Genomic DNA, 26,318 nt, shown 5'->3' on the forward strand with positions numbered 1-26,318 from the left:
TGTGGACTTGTTGGGCCGAAGGGCCTGTTTCCACACTGTAAGTAATCTAATCTAAAAGAAAATGTACCCTGTAGCCCTCTGGAAGCAACTTTAATTTCATCAACATGAGCTATTCTCAGAGGTAAAACTTTCATTTGCCACTTCTTTAATGAATGCCTCAAACCCTTATTATGGTTGCCTTCTCATCACTTGCAAGCTAATCTGCTAAGTGCTTTCATTTGCCACAAGACTCTGCAGAAACATCCACAGATTTTTCCACTAGTTTCAAAAAAGGCAATCTTCTAGTTTTTTTTTCCCCTCATGAAATCAAAACTAAGATTAAATCCTCCCCACTCCATGTGACAAATGATGACGTGAAGTTTCTCTCTGCATTCCATACTTCGGCTGTCTTCACTTGGTGAGCTGCAAATTGCACACAATAGGTCCAATCTGCAATTAGCTCTCTTAGCAACAATCCAGACAACTTGAAGTCAGGGAACCTCTCCGAGTTCAACCCACATTCACGATGACACAGCACACACTGGAATGTCCTTGAACAGACATTTAGATTAAGTATCTGTCATTTTAAAATGCCTTCTTTACTCTTGATAGAAGAAATTGATTTTACAACGCTACATGGTTAACAGAATACTTTTATACTAATTTAACTTTAACCCCAAAACAAAACTATTTCTCTGGACTGCCCTTGCTGCAAGCATTGCTGACGTCATACATCAACTTGTTTAATGAAATAAACACATCTGCTGTTTTTTGATCTTACTTTTCTCGCAGTTTTTCTCTTAAGTCAACATGGTCTCAGCCTTTTCAGTGTAATAGACTCCAAGTTTGTTTTAATTGCTTTCACTTCAGAGGTGCATTTTCTCCAGTTAAAATTTTAATTGCTAAAACTAAAAGTTATATTCTAATACACGTGAATGATGAATCAAATATCGCCATGTTCTGGTTATCTGGGTGTCTGACTCAGTAGAGCTATTGCTCTGGGGTACAATAGATGGAAAAAGATTTTCATCACTTTTTTTTGTTCATACATGCCTTACCTCCAAAGTTTTATCATATTGCTTGCTGGACAGATACAATTCAGCTGCCATGTTAACATCCTCAGCAGAAACCAGGTTCTGATGTTTGCTGAGAGCCTCTTCCATCACACCAATTGCTGACGTAATATCATTGGTTTCATAATAGCTTCTGAAAAGGGTTACATTTTATAGTTTTATTGATAAATCATAAAACTAGCTCCTATAGGATTGCAGTCAAACATTTCCTTCAACTCCAGAAAGAAAGATGTAGAAAGAGATTCTGGTCAGGTCAAAACTCAAAATCATTTAAATCACAATGAAATGCATTCTCAGCCCTAAGCTGCAAAGTTTTGATAAGATTAAGTAAATGTTATTGCTAGAAATCTTTTCTCTAACTTGCTACTTCCCAGCCTAATAGAGGAAAGCTAGATTTAGATTAGGAGGCACATAGAACATAGAAAACTACAGCACAGAACAGGCCTTTTGGCCCACGATGTTGTGCTGAAATTTAATCCTAATGTAAAATACAATAACTTAACCTACACACCCCTCAACTCACTGCTATCCATGTGCATGTCCAGCAGTCGCTTAAACGACCCAATGACTGCTTCCACCACCACAGCTGGCAACGCATTCCATGCATTCACAACTCTCTGCGTAAAGAACCTACCTCTGATGTGTCCTTTATACCTTCCTCCTAATATCTTCAAACTATGACTCCTCGTACCAGTCAATCCTGCCCTGGCTATTGACTCTATCTATCCGACTCATTATCTTGTATACCTCGATGAGGTCTCCTCTCTTCCTCCTCCTCTCCAGAGAGAAAAGTCCAAGCTTATTCAACCTTTCTTCATAAGGCAAGCCCTCCAGTCCAGGCAGTATCCTGGTAAACCTTCTTTGCACCCTCTCCAAAGCCTCTGTATCTTTCCTATAGAAGGGCAACCAGAACTGGACACAATATTCCAAGTGTAGTCTCACCAGGGACTTGTAGAGCTGTAGCAAAACCTTGTGGCTCTTAAGCTCGATCCCCCTGTTAATGAAAGCCAAAACACCATATGCTTTCTTAACAACCCTATCCACTTGGGTGGCAACTTTGAGGAATCTATGTAGTTGCACATCCAGATCCCTCTGTTCCTCCACACTGCCAAGAATCCTGTCTTAAATCCTATATTCAGCAGTTGAGTTCGATCTTCCAAAATGCACCACTTCACATTTATCCAGGTTGAACTCCATCTGCCATTTCTCAGCCCAGCTCTGCATCCTGTCTATGTCACGTTGCAGCCTGCAGTAGCCCTCTATACTATTGACAGTACCTCCAACCTTTGTGTCATCTGCAAATTTACTAACCCACCCCTCAACCTCCTCATCCAAGTCATTTATAAAAACTACAAAGAGCTGAGGCCCAAGAACAGAGCCCTGCGGGACCCCACTCAACACTGACCTTCAGGCAGAATACTTTCCATCTACAACCACTCTGCCTTCTGTCAGCCAGCCAATTCTGAATCCAGACAGCCAAATCGCCCTGCATCCCATACTTCCTGACTTTATGAATGAGCCTACCATGGGAAACCTTATCAAATGCCTTGCTGAAGTCCACATACACCACATCCACTGCTTGACCTTCGTCGACCTGTCTTATCACCTCCTCAAAGAACTCAGTAAGATTTGTGAGACATGACCTACCCCTCACAAATCCATGCTGACTGCCTTTAATCACACTGTGCTTTGCCAAATAGTCATAAATCTTATCCCTCAGAATTCTTGCCAAATCTTTGCTGACCACAGACGTAAGGTGACAGACATACCAGAGGCCAGACTCTAAGCAGAGTGTGAAACCTAATAGGTGTGTGTCCAGTCAGTGGAGGGTAACTGCAGCTTTAGTCACAAGGCAATAGGGAAGCAGTTGACAGGAAAAGAATGTACGTATTTAACAAAAGAGGATATGAGATCAACATCATGCAGGAAATAGAAGAATGATGAGAGGATAATGATTGAAGGGCCAGTAAGAGAATCAACACCATGAAGCAAATAAGCAGTAGGAAGAAATTATGGAATGTAATAACAGCAAGTGAGGGGAAGAGATATGTGGATCAATGTTAAACAGGCCAGGAAGTCAGATATTGCGGGGTAAAAAAAAGACGCTACAGGAGGATGCAGGGAGACAGAGCTCCTGAGTAGGATCTGAGGGTGCAAAGAGACAGAATAAAAGAGGGAGAGTCATAAATCAGAAGAACAAAGGTGCAATATTATGGGTACATCAGGATCTCTAAGTTCTCCTTTCTGACCGTCATTGATATGCTGCAAACAAGTGTTATACAAAACAATACACATCTCCCTGCATCCCCACTCCACAAGGGAGGTACTCAAACTAGATGATTTTCTTGTACATTAATACAGCAAAGCAGCACAAAATGGGAAATCAAAAAATTACATTTTGACACTGATTTAAGATGAAAAGCTTAATAGCATATTTTCTTAAATAAAATTAAGGGATATTGCTATCTAGAAAAACATGCTCCTCTATGATGCTATCTCTACAATTTACTTCTGTATACAATATTGTATGGAGAAAATTTGTAAGTGTGTAATTCATAAGCAAATGGACTTTGTGTTGCTGAACACAAAAATATATTTTAATCAGAATATACAAAACATGTTCTAATACATAATTTAATACACAAATTTGTATATTCTTGTTCAACAAGTGGCAGTAACCTTACTAAAGATATGTTACCAATAGATCACAGTTACATAACTTCATTGTGATTGTTAATTATGTGCAGTTCAATCATTATGTAGAAAGGAATTAAGTGAATGCTGCTACCTAGACAGCACCTACACTTAGATTAGGAATGCAATGCCAGACTCACAATGTCACTGACACGTTAATGCCCACTGAAATGCCCTAGCAAGCCACTTAATTCACCCAATTACAGATAGGTAACAAATGGTGACATAACACTCACATTCCATTAAAGCATAAAGAAATTGTGCTGTGTACAAACAAATGCTGGTATTGTTTTTCATAAGGATCTTTTAAGTGATTTTTTTAAATGTATTGAAAGCAAAAATCTAAAAGTGAATTTTGCACTGTCACAAATACATTTACTTTTTCACATTCTCATGTAGTTTTAGTGAATGCATAAAATGGAGAAAACACTCACCACCATCTTCTCCTGGACAATCAGGGATGGGAAATAAATGCTGGCCCAACCAGCGACACCACATCCCATGAACAGAATAAAGCAAATCAGCTGATATAATGTTTGAAAATTTATTAATCAAAGTATAAATTATTTAGTCAGGTAGAGCAGTGTGCTTTTTAATAAAAAAAAAGAAAAGCTGTTGGTCTGTGAAAACTTACTTTGCCATATCTCTGGCCAACTGCATAAAATGCTCCCCGTCAGTAGGTGGCAGAATGTTCAGGATGCGCCTATATCCATCCATAGCTAGTTTGTGTTCACCCAATTGTTCATAGAGACTGCAACGCTCCCACAGGTACCGTACGTTTGTTGTGTCATATTTTATGGCTACATTTTAAAAACAAATCAGCTTTGTGTATAATAAATCATTTTTACACTTCAAAGTTACATATTACAAGTACACTCCTCGTGTCCACGCAACCTTCAAATTGTGAATTATAAATAATTAGGAATTGTGTGATAAGTTTTTAGCTCAATTTTATTCCATGTATTTTTCCCACTGAAGTTGTCCAATAATTTTTCCACAAGTTTAAAGAGTTGCACAGACAAATGAACATACTACAAATACTTTTAGTCAATTCCAGCAGAAATTAACTGCATTGCTTTTATGGCTGAATGGTCTACTTATGCTCCTACAGCTTATGGCTGTCTCACCCTTCAAATTACTGTTGTATAACTTAACCATTCTATCATGCAACAGAAAAAAAGAATTGCTAATTTTCAAGCAACTCCAGTTTCAAAAGGATAGGTTTGTAGAATTACAGTAAAGGTCAAACACAGTGCAGCAATAATTCTGCCAGGATTTTCTACATTTAATAAAGCCAAATACTTCAGAAGACAGAGGATCTGAAGTTTGATTGACATTTGATTGATATTGAAAGCTAGGGTGAAAGCCAGCACCCAAAAGTAACTTGGACAACAAGTGTAGTTTCACAGCTGTCAGTCTGAGAAATTGCACAAGGGCTCTGGAGATGGGCTTTCACTAAAACAACAAACAAGCAGTAAGGTTTCGTCACTGACATGGTAGATCTCAGCTCTGCAGAGGTTACATTGATTTAGAAAAAAAAATCACTGCCTGAAACTACAGAAGAGGACAACCTTTGGTTTTTGAGCCTGATAAGCTAAGTATTTGATTTTTAAGACTTATAAAACTTCTAAATCTTCATTTTTAAATTGTTAATGGTGAGTAAGATTAGGGTATTTAAGGTATACTAAAATCTATCTCGTGATTGACTTTTACTATTAAAAATTGTTATCCCAGAGCAGTAAGACTGTACTAACGCTGCATTTTAAGCAAAAAGTGTGTGTATTTGTTTTTAGGTAATTTCTGGGTGTTACACAGGCAGAAATTGTTTTTAGTAGGGTGCTGTACTCTTCCTGTCAGATGTGGGAGATCAGGGAGAATTTGAATGTTCCTGGAAACAATGTCTGCAAGAAGTGTGTTTAGTTGCAAATCTCACATGGATCATTTGGAGCAGCAGTTAGTGGCAATAGGAGCTTACAAGAGCAATGGGGTGTGATGGATACCAGTTTCAGGAAGGTGGATACAACAAAGATACAGTCAGGTTAACCGATTGGAATGGTAGGAGAGGTAGCCAGGTAGTGAAGGAGCCTCTTGTGTTATCACCATCTCAAACAGGTATGCTATTTTGTATATTGTAGGGGTTGATGGACTCTGAGGGGTGTACAGCACTGACAGTCAGGATTCTGGTACTGTGATTGGTTCTGCTGGAATGTGGAGTGTGTCAGGTTCCAAGCGAGCAATTGTAATAGGGGACTCTATAGTCTGGGGCACAGACAGATGTTTCTGTGCTCATCAGTGAGATGTTAGGATGGTGTATTGCCTCTCTGGTGCCAGGGTCAGACACAGTGCAGAATATTCTGAAAGGAGAGAGTGACCTGCAGGAGGCAATTGTGCATATTGGTACCAAAGACATACGTAAAGAAAGGGATGAGGTGCTGTCGAGAGACACAGGAAACTTAAAAAGTAGGTTCTCAAGAGTTGTAATATCTGGACTACTACCAGTGCACATGCTCGTGAGAGTAGGAAAAGGTGGACAGAGGAAATGAATGCGTGGCTGAGGAGCTGGTGCAAAGGGGCAAGGGTTCACATTTGTGGACCATTGGGATCTCTTCGGGGTAAAAATGACCTGTATAAGGGCATGTTCAATCTAAATTGGAAGAGGAGATCAGCTAGTTTTATTCGGGAACCTTTAAACCTGGAGGGGTGTGTGTGTGTGTGTGTACACGCACGCGCATGTGCATATGTGTACGTGTTTATGCGTGCACATGTGTTGGCTGGAACAAAGCAATGTGGGAAAAGAGAAAAGGCTGAAGCTGGTACAGTTGATAAGGGGAGCAAATCAAGTAGTCAAGGTAAACGAAAGCTCAGCAGAGAACAAGGTAAGACTAATAAATTAAACTACATTGACGTCAGTGCAAGAGGCCAGACAGGAAACGCAGATGAACTTAAGGCATGGTTGGGAAAATGGGAGTGAGATATCACAGCTATTACATAAATGTGGCTCAGGAATGGACAGGACTGGCAGCTCAATGTTCTGGGGTATAGATGATTCTGGGATAGAAAGGAAGGCAAGAGAGGAAGGGGGAGTACTGTTTTCGGTTAGGGAGAACATTACAGCTATACTTAGGGAGGATATTCCTTGGAGATCCAGTGAAGTTATATGTGTGGAACTTAAGAAAGGGATGACCACTTTGTTGGAATTGTATTTCAGACCCCCCAATAGTCAGCAGGAAATTGAGAAGCAAATTCGTCAAGAGATCTTAGATATCTGTAAGAAAATAGGGTTATAATAGTAGGATATTTTAACTTTGCAAACATAGACGAGGACTGTCATAGGGCTAAGGGCTTGGATGGGGAAGAATTTGTTAAGGGTATACAAGAAAATGTTGTTATTCAAAATGCAGATGTACCTATGAGACCAGGAGCAATACTTGACCTTCTGTTGGGAAATAAGGCAGGGCAAGTGACTAATGTGTCAGTGAGGGAGCACTTTGGTGCAAGTGATCATAATTCTATTAGTTTTAAAATAGCTAAGGAAAAGGATAGAACTGATCAAAAATTGGAGTAAAGCCAGTTTTGATGGCATTAGACAGGAATTTTCAGAAGTTGATTCAGGGAGGCTTTTCACAGATAAAGGGACAGTTGAGAAGTGGTAGGCCTTTAAAACGGAGATAATTAGAATTCCAACAGTGTGGAAACAGGCCATGTGGCTGAACAAGTCCACACTGACCCTCTGAATAGTATCCCACCCAGACCCATTCCCCGACACCTATTACTGTCCATTTCTTCTGACTAATGCACCTCGCCTACACATCCCTGAACACTATGGGCAATTTAGCATGGCCAACTCACCTAACTTGCACATCTTTGGATTGTGGGAGGAAACTGGAGCACCCAGAGGAAACCCACGCAGACACTGACAGTATATACAAACTCCACTCCTGGCGCTGTCAGGCAGCAGTGCCAACCACTAAGCCACTGTGCCGCCTATTATGCGAGATCAGATAGTAGGTTCCAGTTAGTGTGGTGGGCAAGCCTAGTACGTGTAGGGAATGCTGGATGACTAGAGAAATTGAGACTCTGGCCAAGCAAAAGGAGGCATTTATCATGTATAGACAACTGGGATCGAGTGAATTCCCTAGAAATGTATAAGGGCAGTAGGGGTATAAGAGAGGAATCATGAGGACAAAAAAAAGGACATGAGATAGCTTTGGCAAATACAGTTAAGGCGAATCCAAAGGCATTCTATAAATACATTAAGAACGAAAGAGTATCTAGGGATATCATAGAGCCCCTTAACATCAACATGGCCATTTATGTGTGGAATCACAGGAGATAGGAGAGATACTAAATGAGTATTTCACATCAGTATTTACTGTAGGGAGTGTCATGAAAGCTAGCGAACTTGGAGAAATAAATAGTGATATCTTGAAAAGTGTCCATATTACAGAAAGTCTTAAGAAGTGCAAGAAATCTTAAAACACATAAAGGTAGATAAATGCAAGGGACCTGATCAGGTGTTTTCCTGAACTTTGAGGGAAGCTAAGAATGAGAATGCTGGGCCCCTTGCTGAGATATATCATCAATACCCATCGGTAAGGTGCCAGAAGACTGGAGGTTAGCTAGTATGGTGCCATTTTTTAAAGAAAGGCGATAAGGAAAAGCCAGGGAACTACAGACCAGTGAGCCTTCTGCCACTGATGGGCAAGTTGTTGGAGGCATTCAGAGGGACAGGATTCACATAGAAAGGCAAGGTCTGCTTGAAGATAGTCAGCATGGCTTTGTACATGGGAAATCATGTCTTACTAATTGGATTGAATTTCTTTAAGAGGTGACAGTTGAGATTGATGAAGGCAGAGCAGTATACATTGTCTATATATACGTCAAAGCGTTTGACAAGGTTGCACATGGTAGACTGATTAGAACATAGAACATAGAATAGTATAGCACATCTTTCCACCCTTCAGACTCTCTGCCTGTATTCTTGATGAAGGGCTTTTGCTCGAAACGTCGATTTTACTGCTCCTCGAATGCTGCCTGAACTGCTGTGCTTTTCCAGCACCACTCTGATCTGAACTCTGGTTTCCAGCATCTGCAGTCATTGTTTTTACCCAGCACAGTACAGGCCCTTCGGCCCTTGATGTTGTGCCGACCTTTTATCCTACTCTAAGATCAAACTAACCTATGTATCCTTCATTTTACTATCATCCATGTGCCTATCCAAGAGTCGCTTAAATGTCCCTAATGTATCTGACTCTACTACCTCCACTGCTAGTGCATTCCATGCACCCACCACTCTCAGTGTAAAGAACTGATTTGTGACATCTCCCCTAAACCTTCCTCCAATCACCTTAAAATTATGCCCCCTTGGGAGAGCCATTTCTGTCCTAGGGAAAAAGTCTATGATTATTCACTCTATCTATACCTCTCACTCTTCTTTGCGCCAATGAGAAAAGCCTTAGCTCCCTCAACCTTCCTTCATAGGACATGCCCACCAGTCCAGGCAGAATCCCGGTAAATCTCCTCTGCACACTCTCTAAAGCTTCCACATTCTTCCTATAATGAGGCAACCAGAACTAAACACAATATTCCAAGTGTGGTCTAACCAGGGCTCTCTAGAGCTGCAGCATAACTTCATGGCTCTTAAACTCAATTCCCCTGCTAATGAAAGCCAACACACCACACACCTTCTTAACAACCCTATCAAACTAAGGTGGCAACTTAGAGGGATCTATGGACATGGACCCCAAGATCCCTCCATTCCTCCACACTGCCAAGAATCCTGCCTTTAACCCAGTATTCTGCATTCAATTTCTATCTTCCAAAATGAATCACTTCACACTTTTCCAGGTTGGATTCCATCTGCCAGTTATCAGCCCAGTACCCCTCTACCAACATATGCAAACAATTAGCAAAACTGGTTAGTAAGGTTGGAACACATGGGATCCATGGGGAGCAAGCCAATGGGTACAGAATTGTCTTGAAGATAGAAGATGGAGGGTGTTGGTGGAGGGATGTTTTTCAGACTGGAGGCCTGTGACCAGTGGTGTGCCAAAGGATCGATGCTGGGTCCACTGCTTTTTTGTCATTTATATAAATTATTTGGATGTGAATATAGAAGGTGTGGTTGGTAAGTTAGCAGTTGACACCAAAATAGGTAGTTTGGTGGACAGTGAAGATGATTATCTCAGAGTACAGAGGGACCTTGATCAAATGGGCCAAGGAGTGGCAGATGGAATTTAATGTGAGGTGTTGCATTTTGGTAAGGCAAACCAGGGAAGGACTTAAATATTTAAAGGTAGGACCTGGGAATAATGCTGAACAAATAGACCTAAGGATGCAGGTGCATAATTCCTTGAAAGTGGAGTTGCAGGTAGACAGAGTGAAGTACATGTTTGATACACTTGTTTTCATTGGTCACAACACTGAGTATAGGAGTTGGGATGTCACGATGCTGTTGTACAGGACATTGGCGAGGCCACTTTCGGAATGTTGTGTAAATTCTGGTTGCCCTTCTATAAGAAGGACATTGTTAAACTTGAGAAAAGATTTACAATGATGTTGCCAGAATTGGAGTGTTTGAGCTATAGGGAGAGTCAGAATAGACTGGGGCTTTTTTTCCCTAGAGCATAGGAGACTGAGGGGTGACCTTTTAGAGGTTTCTAAAATCATGAGGGGCATGGATAGAGTAACTAGCCAAGTTTCTTCTCCTGGGATGGGTGAGTCCAAAACTAGAGGACATAGGTTTAAGGTGAGAGGGGAAAAAAATTTAGAAAATACCTGTGCGGTACTTTTTTCACACAGAGGGTGAATGAAGGGAGCTAGCAGAGGAAGTGGTGGAGGCTGGTACAATTACAACATTTAAAAGGCATCTGAATGGGTATATGAATAGGAAGGGTTTAGAGGAATATGGGCCAAATGCTGGCAATTGGGACTAGGTCAGATTGTAATGTCTGGTCAGCACAGACAAGTTGGATTGAAGGGTTTGTTTCCATGTTGTATGACTCTATGATTCTATTTCAGCGCATTAATATTTTTTTAAAAAACTTATATTTTTGAATATCCAAAATGATTGTATTTTTACAACTAGTCTTGGAATATTAAAGAAAAAGTGCTAGCTCAAATGCTGAAAATTTAGGTAATGTACACAGTCAGCGACAGTGAAACTGTAAAACTCTTGACCATTTTTAACTGCAATAATAGACTGTACTTTGTTCTACTAGCTGTGACAAATGGGGACCTCAGGAGGTTGTACAAAATTATCTACTTGGCACTTTTAACTGAAGAAACATTCGAATACATCAATGTCATCTCCTACAGTCACTTGTTGAGCTTTATGTGATTGAAAATGAGCATATTCCTTCCCAAAGCCATATCCATGGACTGGGAGAGGGGATAATTCATAGCCCTCTAACTAGAGCCCTAAGGTCTCTTTTTTACTTTGGTGAGAGGGGTTGCTGTGCTCAGCCCAGGACCTGAGGGGGCCCAAAGCAGCACAGAGTCTAGTGATTTCTGTCCTACCTCCACAAAATAGATTAGATTAGATTACAGTGTGGAAACAGGCCCTTTGGCCCAACAAGTCCACACTGACCCGCCGAAGCGAAACCCACCCATACCCCTACATTTACCCCTTACCTAACACTACGGGCAATTTTAGTATGGCCAATTCACCTGACCTGCACATCTTTGTGACTGTGGGAGGAAACCGGAGCACCCGGAGGAAACCCACGCAGACACGGGGAGAACGTGCAAACTCCACACAGTCAGTCGCCTGAGGCGGGATATGAACCCGGATCTCTGGCGCTGCGAGGCAGCAGTGCTAACCACTGTGCCACCGTGCCGCCCACCCACTGTGCCACCGTGCCGCCCACCCACTGTGCCACCGTGCCGCCCACGGTGGCACAGTGGTTAGCACTGCTGCCTCACAGCGCCAGAGACCCGGGTTCAATTCCCGACTCAGGCGACTGACTGTGTGGAGTTTGCACATTCTCCCCGTGTCTGCGTGGGTTTCCTCCGGGTGCTCCGGTTTCCTCCCACAGTCCAAAGATGTGCAGGTCAGGTGAATTGGCCATGCTAAATTGCCCGTAGTGTTAGGTTAAAGGGGTAAATGTAAGGGTATGGGTGGGTTGCGCTTCGGCGGGTCGGCGTGGACTTGTTGGGCCGAAGGGCCTGTTTCCACACTGTAAGTAATCTAATCTAAAAAAAAAATAGTTGCCCAGTTGTTCCCCACTACTCACAACTGCAAGTGGTACAGCCACAAAGGTTTGCTCTAATCTGTTACTGCAATATTCCTAACTCTACCCACGTCACAATGCCTTCGTTGCCTAGCAGCTTGTGGAGTAGCTGCACTGAAGCCGTGCCTTACTTTATGGATTGCCTGGTACGATTCGGACATAAATTTGGCACTAAAACCAAATACATCGGTTGTAACATGCACTCAAGTTAGAATTTCTAAATCAGGGATAAATTTACCGTACCTTTTGAATAACAGAAAATAGCTTGTTTGATATTGTCTTGTTCAAGGGACATTTCAGCCAATTTTACCCACTCCTCTGGGTCACTTGGATTCAGATGAGCTGCAATTAGTCCAAACTGCAGTGATTTTTCCATATCTCCTTGATCTTCATAAATCATTGCAAGAGTGGAAAAGGGCTCATAGGCAAGAGGAGCTAGACAAAGGAAAAAGTTATGCACAGTGTGTCAAAAGTGAGAATGTTTTGAACAATACATTAAGTTACTTCACTGTCTGTGCTAAGTGCCTTATTGCAGTAAACTGTTCACAATATCACAAAACATATTACATTCCTACTCTTTAAATGACAGAAAATGTAATCATATTGATATTTGAAAGACCATAATAAAATAACCAGTATATGTAACATAGATAAGAAGCATAGGACTGATGGATGAATGGGAGTTGGCTGAGATAGGTTACAGGCTGAAGTGTTCTGGATCAGCTCTTGCTCATATAGTTTAGTAAATAATAAGTTGGTCAGGTCTGCATTAGAATAGTCTGGTCTAATATTAATAAAGGCATGAACAAAGGTTTTTGCAGTAGACATGATGAATGAGGAGAAAAGTTGGTTGTATTATGCAGGTTAAAGTGAACAGGCTTAGAGTTAAGGCAGATGTGGTGAGAAGTTCACTCTGGTATCAAATATGTCAGCAAGATTGTGAAAACTCTGGGTCGTGCAAAACCAATTACCCTCATAGTAAAGAGAGATTTATGAACAGTAACAGCAAGAAATAAATAAAAAGTATAGTGCTGGAGAAACTCAGCTCACTGAGTTTTGAATGGACTTCTCAAATGTTAATTCTGACGTCTCACTCTGCATCTTCTGTGCAGATGTAACACTGTATTCTGCATTCTGTTCTGCTACCCTGATGCACTTTGTATAGTACAATCTGTATAGCACGCAAAAACAACATCTTAGTACGTGACAATAATAAATCAATCAATCAATATTAATTGTGTTTTTCTCTCCACAGAAGCTGCCATGCCTGCTGGGCTTCTCCAGCATGTTCTGTTTTTATTTCTGATCTCCAGCTTTTAAGAAAAAGCAAGTATTGCTGTAATTATACAGACCTTTCATGTAAGTGCAGTTGTGCAGTTTTTGTCTCCACATCTAAAAGAAAGGATAAGCTTACCTCAAAGGTGATGCTGCAAAACTTGACAAGGAGTTGTTCATAGGATGAAAGAGGTGTCTTAGAATGAAAGACTGAGTAAATTGAATCTACATTCTCTGAAGCAGAGAGAAATAATTGGTGATCTCATTCAAACATGCAAGATTCTGAATGGGACTGACGGGACAGAGAATGACAATAAGGTTTCCCCTGGCTGGGAAACCTAAAACTAGGGATTAGAATGGCTGAAGACAAAAAAATCTGAAAATGTATGACCAAAGACAAAAAAGCCTAAATTTTTCTTTCGTGATAAGGAATCCAGTCATGAATTCTGGGCTAAATTTTATAGTTCTTCACTTAACTGTCAGTTTCACCAAGTTTCTTGAAGGGTTGCTCCCAATGATGTCTCATGCAATTCTGACACATTTCCCAATGTAACCCACATAAGTCATGTCGCTATAAGATTCTGCTGTCAGAGGAGCAGCAAGAACTGGAGGAGGGAACCTGTGTTAGAGGAAATGAAGTCTTGAAGAACCAGAATCTGAGATTGAACAGAAGCAGCTCCGTCTTTCCAACATTCATTGCTCCTTCGATCAAAAATTAAATGCGAGTTCACTTTCTCACTGACAGGGAACTGCAATTCTTTTATAGCCTGTGTTGCACTAGGACATCAGAACATACAGATGGCACATTTCTGAGATTTCAGAAAACTATTAAATGTGGAAATTACCATGAATGAATATAAAAAGAAATTCTGAATTAATACCCGAGTATATTTTTCAAAGTGACTTCACCGAGTTTGGAGATCGATAATTTTGCAGATGATGGTCTGACCTTCAAACAGCATATAAACCAATAACGCTTGTACCTTGTCTAATGATTTCCATACACATCATCACTGCTTCTTCTCTATCTCCTCGTGCAAACCTAATATTAGCTTCTCCCATGAGACCTCTCAAAGCTTTAGGGAGTTTACTCCGAGGACGCCTCTCCTAAAATGTTTGAGGCGATGAGGGCAGAGAGAAAAACAAAAAGATTCAAGTTAAATTCCTAAGTCTTCAACGGTAACATATCGACAAACTCAAGCTTCTACATTCTACTTATGACTGTAACTTTTCAACAATTTGAACATATATGGAGTCAAGGGTACAAATAATGTACTGTGTCAAAGTTTGCAGATGACACTAAGACGAGTGGCAAAGCAAAATGTGTAGTGGATTGTGAAACTTTAAAGAATAATATAGATACTTGAAGTGAGTGAGCAAAGGTCTGGCAGATGGAGTACAATGTTAATAAATGTGAAGTCATCCATTTTTGATAGGAGCAACAGTGAAAAGGACTATTACTTGATATGCTTGCCTTCATTAGCCGGGGTATTGAGTATAAGAGCTGGCAAGTCATGTTAAAATTGCACAAGATGTTGGTTCGGCCGCATTTAGAATACTTTGTACAGTTCTGGGCGCCACATTACCAAAAGGATGTGGACGCTTTGGAGAGGATGCAGAGAAGGTTTACAAGGATGTTGCCTGGTATGGAAGGTGCTAGCTATGAAGAGAGGTTGAGTAGGTTAGGTTTATTTTAACTAGAAAAAAGGAGATTGAGGGGGGACCTGAAAAGACAGGGTGGATAGAGACAAGCTTTTTCCCAGGGTGACGGATTCACTAACGAGAGGTCACGCTTGCAAGGTGAGAGGTGGAACGTTTAAGGGGGATACACACGGTAAGTACTTCACACAATGGGTGGTGGGCGTTTGGAACGCGTTGCCAGCAGAGGCGGTAGAGGCAGGCACGGTAGATTCATTTAAGATGCATCTGAACAGATGCATGAGTAAGTGGGGAGCAGAGGGATACAAATGCTTAGGAATTGACCAACAGGTTTAGACAGTACATTTGGATCGGCTCAGGCTTGGAGGGGTCAAAGGGCCTATTCCTGGGCTGTAAATTTTCTTCGTTCTGTGAATGGTAAAAAGTTACAGCATGCTGCTATGCAGAAAGACTTAGGTGTCCTTGTGCATGAATCACAGAAAATTCGTCTGTAGGTACAACACGTAATTAGGAAGGCAAATGGAATTTTGCCCTTCATTGCTAAAGGGGTTGAGTTTAAAAGCAGGGAAGTTATGTTGCAGCTGTACAACATGCTGGTGAGGCCACACCTGGAATATTGTGTGCAATCTTGGTCTCCTTACTTGAGAAAGGATGTTCTTGCACTAGAGGGGGTGCAGAGGAGGTTCACTAGATTGATTCTGGAGTTGAGAAAGTTGGCTTATGAGGAGAGACTGAGTAGACTTGGATTATATTTATTGGAATTTAGAGAATGAGGAGGATCTTATAGAAATACAAGAAATTATGAAGGGAATAGATAAGACAGACTGGCAGGTGAAACTAGGACAAGAAGGCATAGCCTCAAAATTACGAGAACAGATTTAGGACTGAATTGACAAGGAGTTTCTTAACCAAGAGGGTTGTGAATGTATGGAATTCCCTGCCCAGTGAAATAGTTGACAGTACTTCAGTAAACGTTTTTAAAGCTAAGATAGATTTTTTTTAAACAATAAATGAATTAAGGGTTACGATGGGTACGTGGAGAGGGCGGGTACGTGGAGCTGAGGCCATGAAAAGATCAGCCATAATCTTATTGAATGGTGGACCAGGCTCGAAGGGCTGGCTGGCCTACTCCTGTCCTAGTTCTTATGTTCTCATCACATTAAGAAGAATAGGCTTCATCTGCTTATCTCCTCTGAAAATATTAAAAATAATATTAATATGTTCATAACTCTCAAGTCTCCTTCTCAACAGATGCTAATCCAATTCCCAGCTAAAAGTCTCAATTGAACAGGAATCAATTGTCTTTCCTGGGAGTTAACTATTTGCTTACTTTAAGCACCTTTATTTTAAGAAAACATTTGTTGCTAACTTATGCCATTGCACACTGTATCTCAATCCTCCCTTATATTAGTGGAATAAAGAAGTTTCAGGAAAAAAACATGATAACAAGCTTGAAAATAATTAGAGACAAGTATGCTTGAAGTAAACAAATATTGTCGTCTACTAATTTAAGTGCTGTGGTCTCTAGAAAATTAATGCTTCCCTTGAGTTTGTGATTTTAACCTTAATGGAGTGGTGACGTCTTTTGAGGATCCCAATGAATTCTTCTAATTCTGCTTGTGTGCGAGATCCATACACCCCATACATCAGCACAAATACAGTCGTTAATGTTCTGATATAAATGCACAACCTCGCAAAAGAGTTATTGAGAATGCAAACGAAGTCCCTGAAAATCAAAACTAAGCCATTGAAAAAAAATTATTTTGATTCTCCTCTACACCATTACCCTTCAGAAATGGCCTCACCATATTGAGAATTTATCATAAATAATCTGACATACTGTAATATATTTGTGATGACCCAAAAGGTCTCGCATTTCCTAATTTTTCTGGGATTCAAACTATACAAATTATGGACAATTCTACCTGGAAAGATTCATAAATAGTAATTCAAAGAGCAATTTCAGATTATTGTTAAAAGTTTATTAATTTCAAAATTTAAACTAAAGTTTCAAATCATAGTATCTATTGTGTTTAAAAGTATATAAGAGATTACATTTTTATACTCATTGGCATTACTAAAGGGTTTTTTCCTCAGAAAGTGGTTTTCACACTCAATTAATTTCAATGTAGCATCTTCTATGTGCTGAGTGTTGCAATTTGCTCACCCTTTGCATTTTCTTATGTTCCCGGTGTAGCTCCATTTCTAAGGCAAAAACTTCTCCAGCAGAGAGCTGTTCACTTTGTTCCTGTTCCTCATCATCATCATCACTTACATGATCACCAAACATCGAAGCAAAAACCCGATGGACAGACTTGCTAACACCATCAGAAGTTTCTTCTGCAGAATAAACAATTGCTAATTTTGAATTTGTGCTTGTTTAGAGGAAGTTAAATATTCACAACTAAAGTTGAAATAAAAACAAAGACAGTTAACAATTCACTGTATATTTTATAATAATAGGATTTTCACCCTTTACGTGTTTTAGGAAATGTAGTCTCTTCATTTTTTATCATCTTCCAGTACCAGACTTAATTCGGGATCATAAAATCATCCAAAGGAGAATACTATTGGATTTGAAACGTTATCTCTATTTTTCTCTCTCTACGAATGCGGACAGATCTTTTTGAGTCTCTTGCATGGTTTGCTTTTATATCATAAAATCATTATATCATAAATAGTAACACTATACTAATTTACAAAGGTTCTTTTTAATGTGTGCCCTGCACCCAGAACAAGTTGGAGAAACTGTAAAAATTGGCTTAGGATAACCTTTTCCATCAGGCTGACACTTCATAACAACTGTTAGTACATGTCAAAATAATTCAAACTGCGAAGTGCTTTTGAATAGCTGATGCTGTGAGAGATGGTATATGAATGAAGTCTTTCCTTCACTCAAATGGATATTTAATATTCAAAACATTAGTTACTATCAAATATTTTATTACCAATGCAATATTGCAAACTGCAAACAAAACCATTGAACACAGCTGTGTCCTATTTGTAAACTGATCCAAGTATGTGTTCCCAGCCACACATGGGAGTGAATATATCAAATTAAGTGTATCAGTCCCGCTCTATTTGCCTTACCAAAATGCAACACTTCACACTTATCTAAATTAAACTCCATCTGCCATTCCTTGGCCCATTGGCCTATCTGATCAAGGTCCTGTTGTACTCTGAGATACAGATGTTTCTACACCAAAACAACATTTTCAATGCAAACTAGGGCATTGAAATGGAGTAGCTCAAAGTACATTTACGCACAGTGTAAAACCCATTTAAACCACTTGATTTCAATTTTGATGGGATTCATCAGGATTTCTGAGGGAAGTTAGGATGGAGATACCAGGGGCTCAAACCATAATCTTTCAACTCTCCTTGGATATGGGAGCATTGCCAGACTACTGGAGGATTGCAACTGTTACAGACCTGTTCAAAACAAGGAGAGAAGTATAAATCTGATGACTACAGATATATCAGTCTAATAACAGTTAAAGAATTAATTATTGTCAGAACAGAATTAATTTTCACTGGGGAATCATAATTAAGTAAAGTCAAGTTACCATTGTTCCAGAGGACCCCAGGGTTGCTGGGAGATGACTGGTTAACCAGTGGGTCATCACCCCTAAGGCAAGGGCTGAAGTTGAGAAAACAGGACCTTCATGGTGACCTCAGCTGGTACAGGAATTAAACCCAAGCTGTTAGCATCACTCCTCATCACAAATCACCATCAGCCATCTGAGCCGTATAGTAAGGGACAACCAACATGGATACAATAAAGATCAGTCATTTCTGACTAAACTTCCTTATTGAACACTTTAATCAAATAACAGAGTGAATTGATGAAGGTAGTCCAATGGGTGTATTTACACTTTCAAAACACATTTGGTAATACCATATAAAAGAATTCTTCAGAAGATATGTTATTATAAGAATGTAATTGGCCATGTGCCAGGAGGCAGAAAATAGAGGTGAATGGACATTCCTCCAACTCGAGAAAGACATGGAGTGGCATGCCCTAAAGCTAGTATTAGGATCTTTGGTCATCATTATATAGAAATGATATGGATTTGATTATAGGAAATACAGTTTCCTACTTTGAAGATGGTATAAAACTTGGCAATTTAGTAAACAGAAAGCAGAAGCATGCCAATTTTCAGGAACACTGACCGAATATTGAAATGGGTGGACACATTGAAGATACAATTCAATATAAGTATGTATAGAGTGTATGCTTGAAAAGAAACAACATGGAGGAGTTATGTAGTGGACAGAGAAGGTTATCTCAGAGTACAAAAGGACCTTGATCAGATAGGCCAATGGGCCAAGGAATGGCAGATGGAGTTTAATTTAGATAAGTGTGAAGTGTTGCATTTTGGTAAGGCAAATAGAGCAGGACTGATACACTTAATGACAGGGCCCTGGAGAGTGTTGCCGAGCAAAGAAACCTTGAGGTGCAGCTTCGTAGTTTCTTAAAGTGGAGTCGCACGTACCAGGGTAGTGAAGAAGGCTTTAGGTATGCGTGCCTTAATTGGTCAGTGTTTTGAGTGGGGAGTTGGGATGTCATTTTGTGGCTGGAAAGGAAATTGGCTAGGCCACTTTTGGAATAATGCATTCAAGTCCAGACTCCCTGCTATAGGAAAGATGTTGTTAAACTTGAAAAGAGTGCATAAAAGATTTACAAGGATGTTGTCAGGGTTGGAGGGTTTAAGCTATAGGGAGAAGCTAAATATGCTGGGGCTATTTTGCCTTGTGTTGAAGGTTAAGAGGTGATGTTATAGAGATTTATAAAATCATAAAGGGCATGGATGGGATGAATAGCCAAGGTCTTTTCCTCAGGCTAGGGGAGTCCAAAACAAGGAGGTATAGGTTGAAGGTTGAAGGTGAAAGGGGAAAGATTTTAAAGACACCTAAGGAGCAACTTTTTCACACATAGGGTGATGCATGTATGGAATGAGCTGCCAGAGGAGGTGGTGGAGGCTGATACAATTACAACATTTAAAAGGCATCGAGTTGGGTATATGAATAGAAAAGGTTTAGAGGGAAATGGGCCAAATGGGACTAGATTAATTTAGGATATCAGTTATCATGATTGAGTTTGACTGAAAGGTCAGTTTCCATGTTGTACAGTTCTACGACTCTATAATCGAAATGGTATTATTTTGAGATGGGTGCAAAAGCAGAGGAATCTGGAAGCACATTTTCATAAGTCTTCGAAGGTGGCAAGGAAGTTGCCAGGATGGTTAGGTAAATATTTTGGACACATACCTTTGTGAATAGGAGCATTGAATAGTGGGGATTTATGGAATTTGTGGGCATTTATACATGGAATATTGGAGATTTCAGTTACTTGGACAGGATAGTTTTTTTTTCCTCTTTGGACCATAGAAGGTTATAGGAAGACCTAACAGATGCAATCAAATCAGAAATGGCTGTGATAATTCAAGTAGGGAGAAACACTAGCTGCTTATCCATCAGGAAGTGTGCTTCCTTTAAGTACATGAGGAAAGCAATGGGAAACTAACTGATGCAATTTTTTTTCAAATTTAATTGCTCATGGATTTTAAACATGGGAGACTCCTATAAAATAAGATCACAAGTGTGTCAATAATGAGAGGTCACAGATTTTTAAAAATTAACAAAAGAAAGGAAATAAGGAAAAAACTAATTCACACCAACAGTTGTTATGATGTGGAACACATTACCTGAAAGAGTGATGAAATCAGATTCACAGTAATTTCAAAGGGCAACCAGACAAGTATTTAAATAGAACTAACTTTCAGGGTTAATGGGAAAAATGTAAGCTAGAAGTCTTTCATACAACTGGGATGACAACAGCTGAATGTGTGATCTCCTTTTGTGCTGTATCGCTTTATGATGAGTCAGATATAAAAATTATACGAGGTCTGTCTGAACGAGACAAAGGGTGGCAAGTTGAAGCAAACACATTATATAAAGTTGAGGAACCTTCAATTTTCTCTCATCTCCAGTTGAATTTTGGAGATTACACACATGGTGTTTAAATGGAAACTTCTTCACACGTGAAGGATATCAAAGTCATTTGAGACGTAGGGAGTGGTCATTCCTGCCCATTTGCAAATCTCCAGAATCCCTTGTGATGGTCCCATTCTCAGAATTATGAAGCATCGATATTTGGTGGCGAACGGTGACACTTTTAGGAAACACTGGCTACTTATCCATCAGGAAGTGTGCTTCCTTTAAGTACATGAGGAAAGCAACGGGAAACTAACTGATGCAATATTTTTTCAAATTTAATTGCTCATTGATGTTAAACATGGGAGACTCCTATCAGAGAGGAAAGCACAAGATCACAAGTCATGGAGAAATGAGCACAATACTTGTCCTTATGTTTCCTACCTTACAACAGGGACTGCACTTCAAAATGTACTTTATTGGCTGTATATGCTAGGCGACAAATAGTTATAGCAAAAAGCACTATTTAAATACCAGGTCGTTTTTTTTTTTATCTTCGACAGATTACGACAATTACATATCAGAAAGCAGTTCTCACTGCTTCAGCAAAAATCAGATTTTAACAAAGATTATTGTTACTTGGAAACTTGGCTTTGAAAATGAAGGAAAATGAATTTCACTTACTATTTCTGACAGAGTTCGATGTGCATTTTTTTTAAAGATGTCAGAAAGTCAATGAGTTTAAAAAGTAGTTTCAAAAAGATCATTCTACTAAATAAGTTAGTTGATTGTGCTCAAGGCACTATATTGACGAAAGTTACTGTTTTAAATGCAAGACATCAAGTAGGATGTAACCCACTTCACAGTAGGAGCAGACCCTGCTAAATCTATATTATCTAGCTTGCCAAATGCTTTACCAATTAGAAATTTACAATGTGTAAATGGTATCATTTAATTGAATAAACCAAAATAATTTTTATGTTTTAATTTTCTATATACCATAGCAACATCTATAATTTCTTGCTTGAAAAGTGGCACTGACAAGCTTTTCTAAATTAGATTAATGATGTACCTAAATCATTTGGTTTTTGCTTGTTTCGGCTGTGAGGAGCCCTGGAAGGGCCAACTTGATCTTCAACTGCAGTGATTTCTGCTTCATCTTCAGTCACTCCATCACCAACGGCTTCCTAAACAAAAAACACTTATCACATTGGGACATTTGTTAGGCCACTGTTGGAATATTGTGTGCAATTCTGGTCTCCTTCCTATCGGAAAGATGTTGTGAAACTTGAAAGGGTTCAGAAAAGATTTACAAGGATGTTGCCAGGGTTGGAGGATCTGAGCTACAGGGAGAGGCTGAACAGGCTGGGGCTGTTTTCCCTGGAGCGTCGGAGACTGAGGGGTGCCCTTATAGAGGTTTACAAAATTATGAGGGACATGGATAGGATAAATAGACAAAGTCTTTTCCCTGGGGTCGGGGAGTCCAGAACTAGAGGGCATAGGTTTAGGGTGAGAGAGGAAAGATATAAAAGAGACCTAAGGGGCAACTTTTTCACGCAGAGGGTGGTACGTGTATGGAATGAGCTGCCAGAGGATGTGGTGGAGGCTGGTACAATTATAACATTTAAGAGGCATTTGGATGGGTATATGAATAGGAAAGGTTTGGACCGAAGGGTCTGTTTCCATGCTGTACATCTCTATGACTCTATATCATATTCATAGCAAACACATATCATAGATGAAAATATGTTAAAATCATGCATCCATTTCATATTTCCTTGTTTTTTTAACCAATTATAAAATTAACACACTTACAATATAAGTACAGTGAGCTCACACCTAAAAATGCTCAATTCAGGTAATCATGAACAAAATTTACATTTACCACATCATTAACAGTCAATTTCAATTCTCATTTAGCACAAAATGCTTCTCCTCCAAGTTTTACTCCAATTCCTAAAATCTTTACATCAGACTGTTGATCCATCTCGTACCCTCATCCAAAATATAAGATATTTCCTCATTTGAGAAAAAAAAAGATTCTCTGCAATAATACGCTGAGAATGTTGAGAACATTTACTACTTATACAGAACTTTGAAATATCACAAAGGCAAATTTCATTTCCAGTCAGACACCATCTTAACTCAGAAAAATATCCTTTACGGTCACTCAGTTAAAATTCTGCAACTCATTCATCAACATCCAAATGGATGGGCTTACATCACAAGAATTGCAGTGGTTTAAGAAAACAGCTATCTAAAACAAAATCAATTCACTCACAAGAAAATCATCCAAAAACATGCTCTTGAGGCAATTAGAACTTCAAACTAACCACTGGTGTATTTTACATAAAATATATGAATTATCTGCATATTCCTTTCACTGTCAGTCATTAGATTCTAATACTTCCAGATTATAGTACAACATTACCTGTGCAGTAGAGGTCAAAGAACTTGTGGCATAGTGATAGTATCCCTATGTCTATAAATGTAATTCCAATTTCCAGCCCGCTCTCACCATCTCTGATTCTTCCCTTCTCATTGTCAACATGTGTTTCCATTTCTGGAGATAGGCTGGCCACAAATATCCACTACAAACCACTGTCTCCCACAGTTACCTTGACTATGCATGCTCACATACTACTTCTAGTAAAGACTCCATTCTGTTGTCCCAGTTCCTCTGTCTCTGTCACATCTGTTCTGATGATGCTAATGCCAAAATGTCCACCTTCTTACTCAACCAAGCATTCCCCAGCACCATAGTTGACAGGGCCCTCAGCCAAGTCTGACCCATCTCCAACATGTTAGCTTCCACACTCTCTCATCCTTCCCACCATAGCGATAGGGGGGCTCCTTATCCTCACCTACCATCTCACCAGCATCCACAGGTAGAAGATCATTAGCCACTATTTCTGCCAGCCCAGCAGGATGCCACTACTAGACATATATTTCCTCCCCTCTCTTGTCACTGTTCCCTCCAGGACACCCTGGTCCACTCCTTCAGTCCCAACACCACCCCACACAGTCCCCATGGTATTCTCCACGCAACCACAGAAGGTGTAATACTGTCCATATACTTCCTCCTTCTTCAGTATCCAAAGTCCCTAACACAACTTCCAGGTGAAGCTGTGCTTTACCCACACTTCACTCAATCCAGTCCACCGTTTTCGCTGCTCACGATGTGGACGTCTCGATGTTGGGGAAACAAAGCTTGGACTGGGTAACTGCTTTGCAGGAAGTTAAAAATCACAACACCAGGTTATACTCCAACAGGTTTATTTGGAAACTCTCAGAGTGCCACTCCTTGTTCAGGTGGTTGTGGAGAAGGACCACAAGACACAGAATTTATAGCAAAAAATTACAGTGTCATGCAAGTAAAATTATATACTTACCAAACCTGAATTGCCCAAATAAACCTGTTGGACGATAACCTGATGTTGTGTGATTTTTAACTTAGTCCACCCCAGTCCAACACTGGCTCCTCCACATCATGCTTCGCAGAACACGTTCTATCCACAAAAAAGACTCTGAGCTTCCAGTTGCCTGCCATTTGAACACACCACTTTGTTCCCTGGCCAACATCACTGTCTCAGGCTTGCTGCAGTGCTCCAGCGAAACTCAGCACAAGCTGGAAGAATAGCACCTCATTTTCCGCTTGGGAACTGTGCAATCTTCTGGACTCAATATCAAGTTCAACATGTCCTTACCCTAACCCCACACACCAGGCCTTGTTATCACATAGTCTGCTATTACACACTACCCATCGTTAGCTACAAATAGACCCCATTAGCTATTATTCATTCTCCTAGGCTGTTATCCATTCCTTTGTTTGTCCAACTGTTCTTCTCTCTCTTTGGGCTCTATTGACCTATCATTTATTCAGTGGCTATCTTCTGCATAAAAACTACTCTTCTCGAACTACAATCGGTTCAAAAGAATGGTTACTGGATTCAAAACATTAACTCTGATTTCTCCGCACAGATGCTGCCAGACCTGCTGAGATTTTCCAGCAATTTGTTTTTGTTCCTGATAGCATACCTGCCTGCGTCAGAAGTTTTCAAGTGCCACTCTATGACTTGATGGCAAAACAGGTTAGTATCAATTTTCAAATCTTTCCAACATATGCCAATGGCACACAGTAAGAGTGGGAAATACTCCTGGTCAGACATGTAATGTTTTGGGCTCCAACATGCACATAAAATTTATGCTGCCACAACAAATTGTACTTTTTCTGAGGGAGAAGAGAGGATCCAGGTGGTTCAGATTGCTGAACAGCTGGTGTAGATCAGACCTGCCTCCAAGCAGAGAATTCATTATGAGAAAGCAAAGGCTCCTATTTCTAATTTGGCTCCTCTGAACTTCTACTAATACCTCTTTACACACAGCTTGCCCATGGTATCAATGTGAAAAAGTTAAGTCAGTAAATCTCCTTGTTAAGGTTGTAACATTAGAGAATTTAGTACACCAAGCTAATTAATTAATTTGTGAACATCTGGCAGTTACACATAGTGAATATATGCCTGAGGTTTTACAGTCACACTGTTTATGAATGTTAGTTATCTGTCTTTCTGATACATTTGTGCATGCATATATTTTATTCAATTTATCAAGAAGAAAATGATTAGTTTGAGGAAGGACTGCATTGAGTTAACACTCGGTGAGTAAAGGAGGTGTATGCATTCTGCTCAGGGCCTTGGAAAAGGGGCTGTATATAATGCACACCAAAGATGATTATGATAAGCAGGATATTTTTGTGGCTGGTGACTGAGTAACAAATTCACCTCTGAATCAAACTGTTGTGAGTTCAAGCCCCATGCAATAATTTAAATATAGAAGGCTGAAGCTTCTGCCAAGTGGCAATCATTTCCAGCACAAACATTATTGGGGGGGAATAGGCTATAATGATAGGTGGGTAAAAGACTTTAATACCATATGGTTCATGACTTTTCCCCCACATGGGGTGAGTCCATAAGACCTAGGAGTGGAAGTAAGGCCATTTGGCCCATCGAGTCCACTCCGTCATTCAATCATGGCTGATGGGCATTTCAACTCCACTTACCAGCGTTCTCCCCATAACCCTTAATTCCTTGTGACATCAAGAATATATCAATGTCTGCCTTGAAGACATTTAGCGTCCCGGCCTCCACTGCACTCTGCGGCAATGAATTCCACAGGCTGAAGAAATGTCTCCGCATTTCTGTTCTGAATTTACCCCCTCTAATTCTAAGGCTGTGTCCGCGGGTCCTAGTCTCCTCGCCTAACAAACAATTTCCTAGCGTCCACCCTTTCCAAGCCATGTATTATCCTGTAACTAGTTCAGAACTAGAGGGCATAGGTTTAGAGTGAGAGGGGAAAATTTTAAAAGGAGCCTAAGGGGTAACTTAGTCACACAGGTGGTGCTTGTATGGAATGGGCTGCCAGAGGAAGTGGAGGCTGGTACAATTACAATATTTAAAAGGCATCTGAATGT

At 40.1% G+C, this 26,318-nt stretch overlaps 1 protein-coding gene across 3 annotated transcripts in view; it reads right to left on the reverse strand.

Annotated features, from left to right (window-relative positions):
- gtf3c3 (general transcription factor IIIC, polypeptide 3) overlaps positions 1-26,318 on the reverse strand; it is a 54,313-nt gene that overhangs the window by 27,033 nt on the left and 962 nt on the right. For all 3 annotated transcript variants that reach the window (XM_043692905.1, XM_043692907.1, XM_043692906.1), the window contains exons 2-7: positions 21,921-22,035; positions 17,079-17,251; positions 14,236-14,359; positions 12,221-12,412; positions 4,381-4,546; positions 1,038-1,185 (exon numbers count right to left, since the gene is read on the reverse strand). In XM_043692905.1, the coding sequence (XP_043548840.1) occupies positions 1,038-1,185; positions 4,381-4,546; positions 12,221-12,412; positions 14,236-14,359; positions 17,079-17,251; positions 21,921-22,035 (918 nt within the window). The remainder of the gene's footprint in view (positions 1-1,037; positions 1,186-4,380; positions 4,547-12,220; positions 12,413-14,235; positions 14,360-17,078; positions 17,252-21,920; positions 22,036-26,318) is intronic.

Source organism: Chiloscyllium plagiosum, chromosome 7 (assembly GCF_004010195.1).
Source record: "Chiloscyllium plagiosum isolate BGI_BamShark_2017 chromosome 7, ASM401019v2, whole genome shotgun sequence".
Taxonomy (NCBI): Eukaryota; Metazoa; Chordata; class Chondrichthyes; order Orectolobiformes; family Hemiscylliidae; genus Chiloscyllium; species Chiloscyllium plagiosum.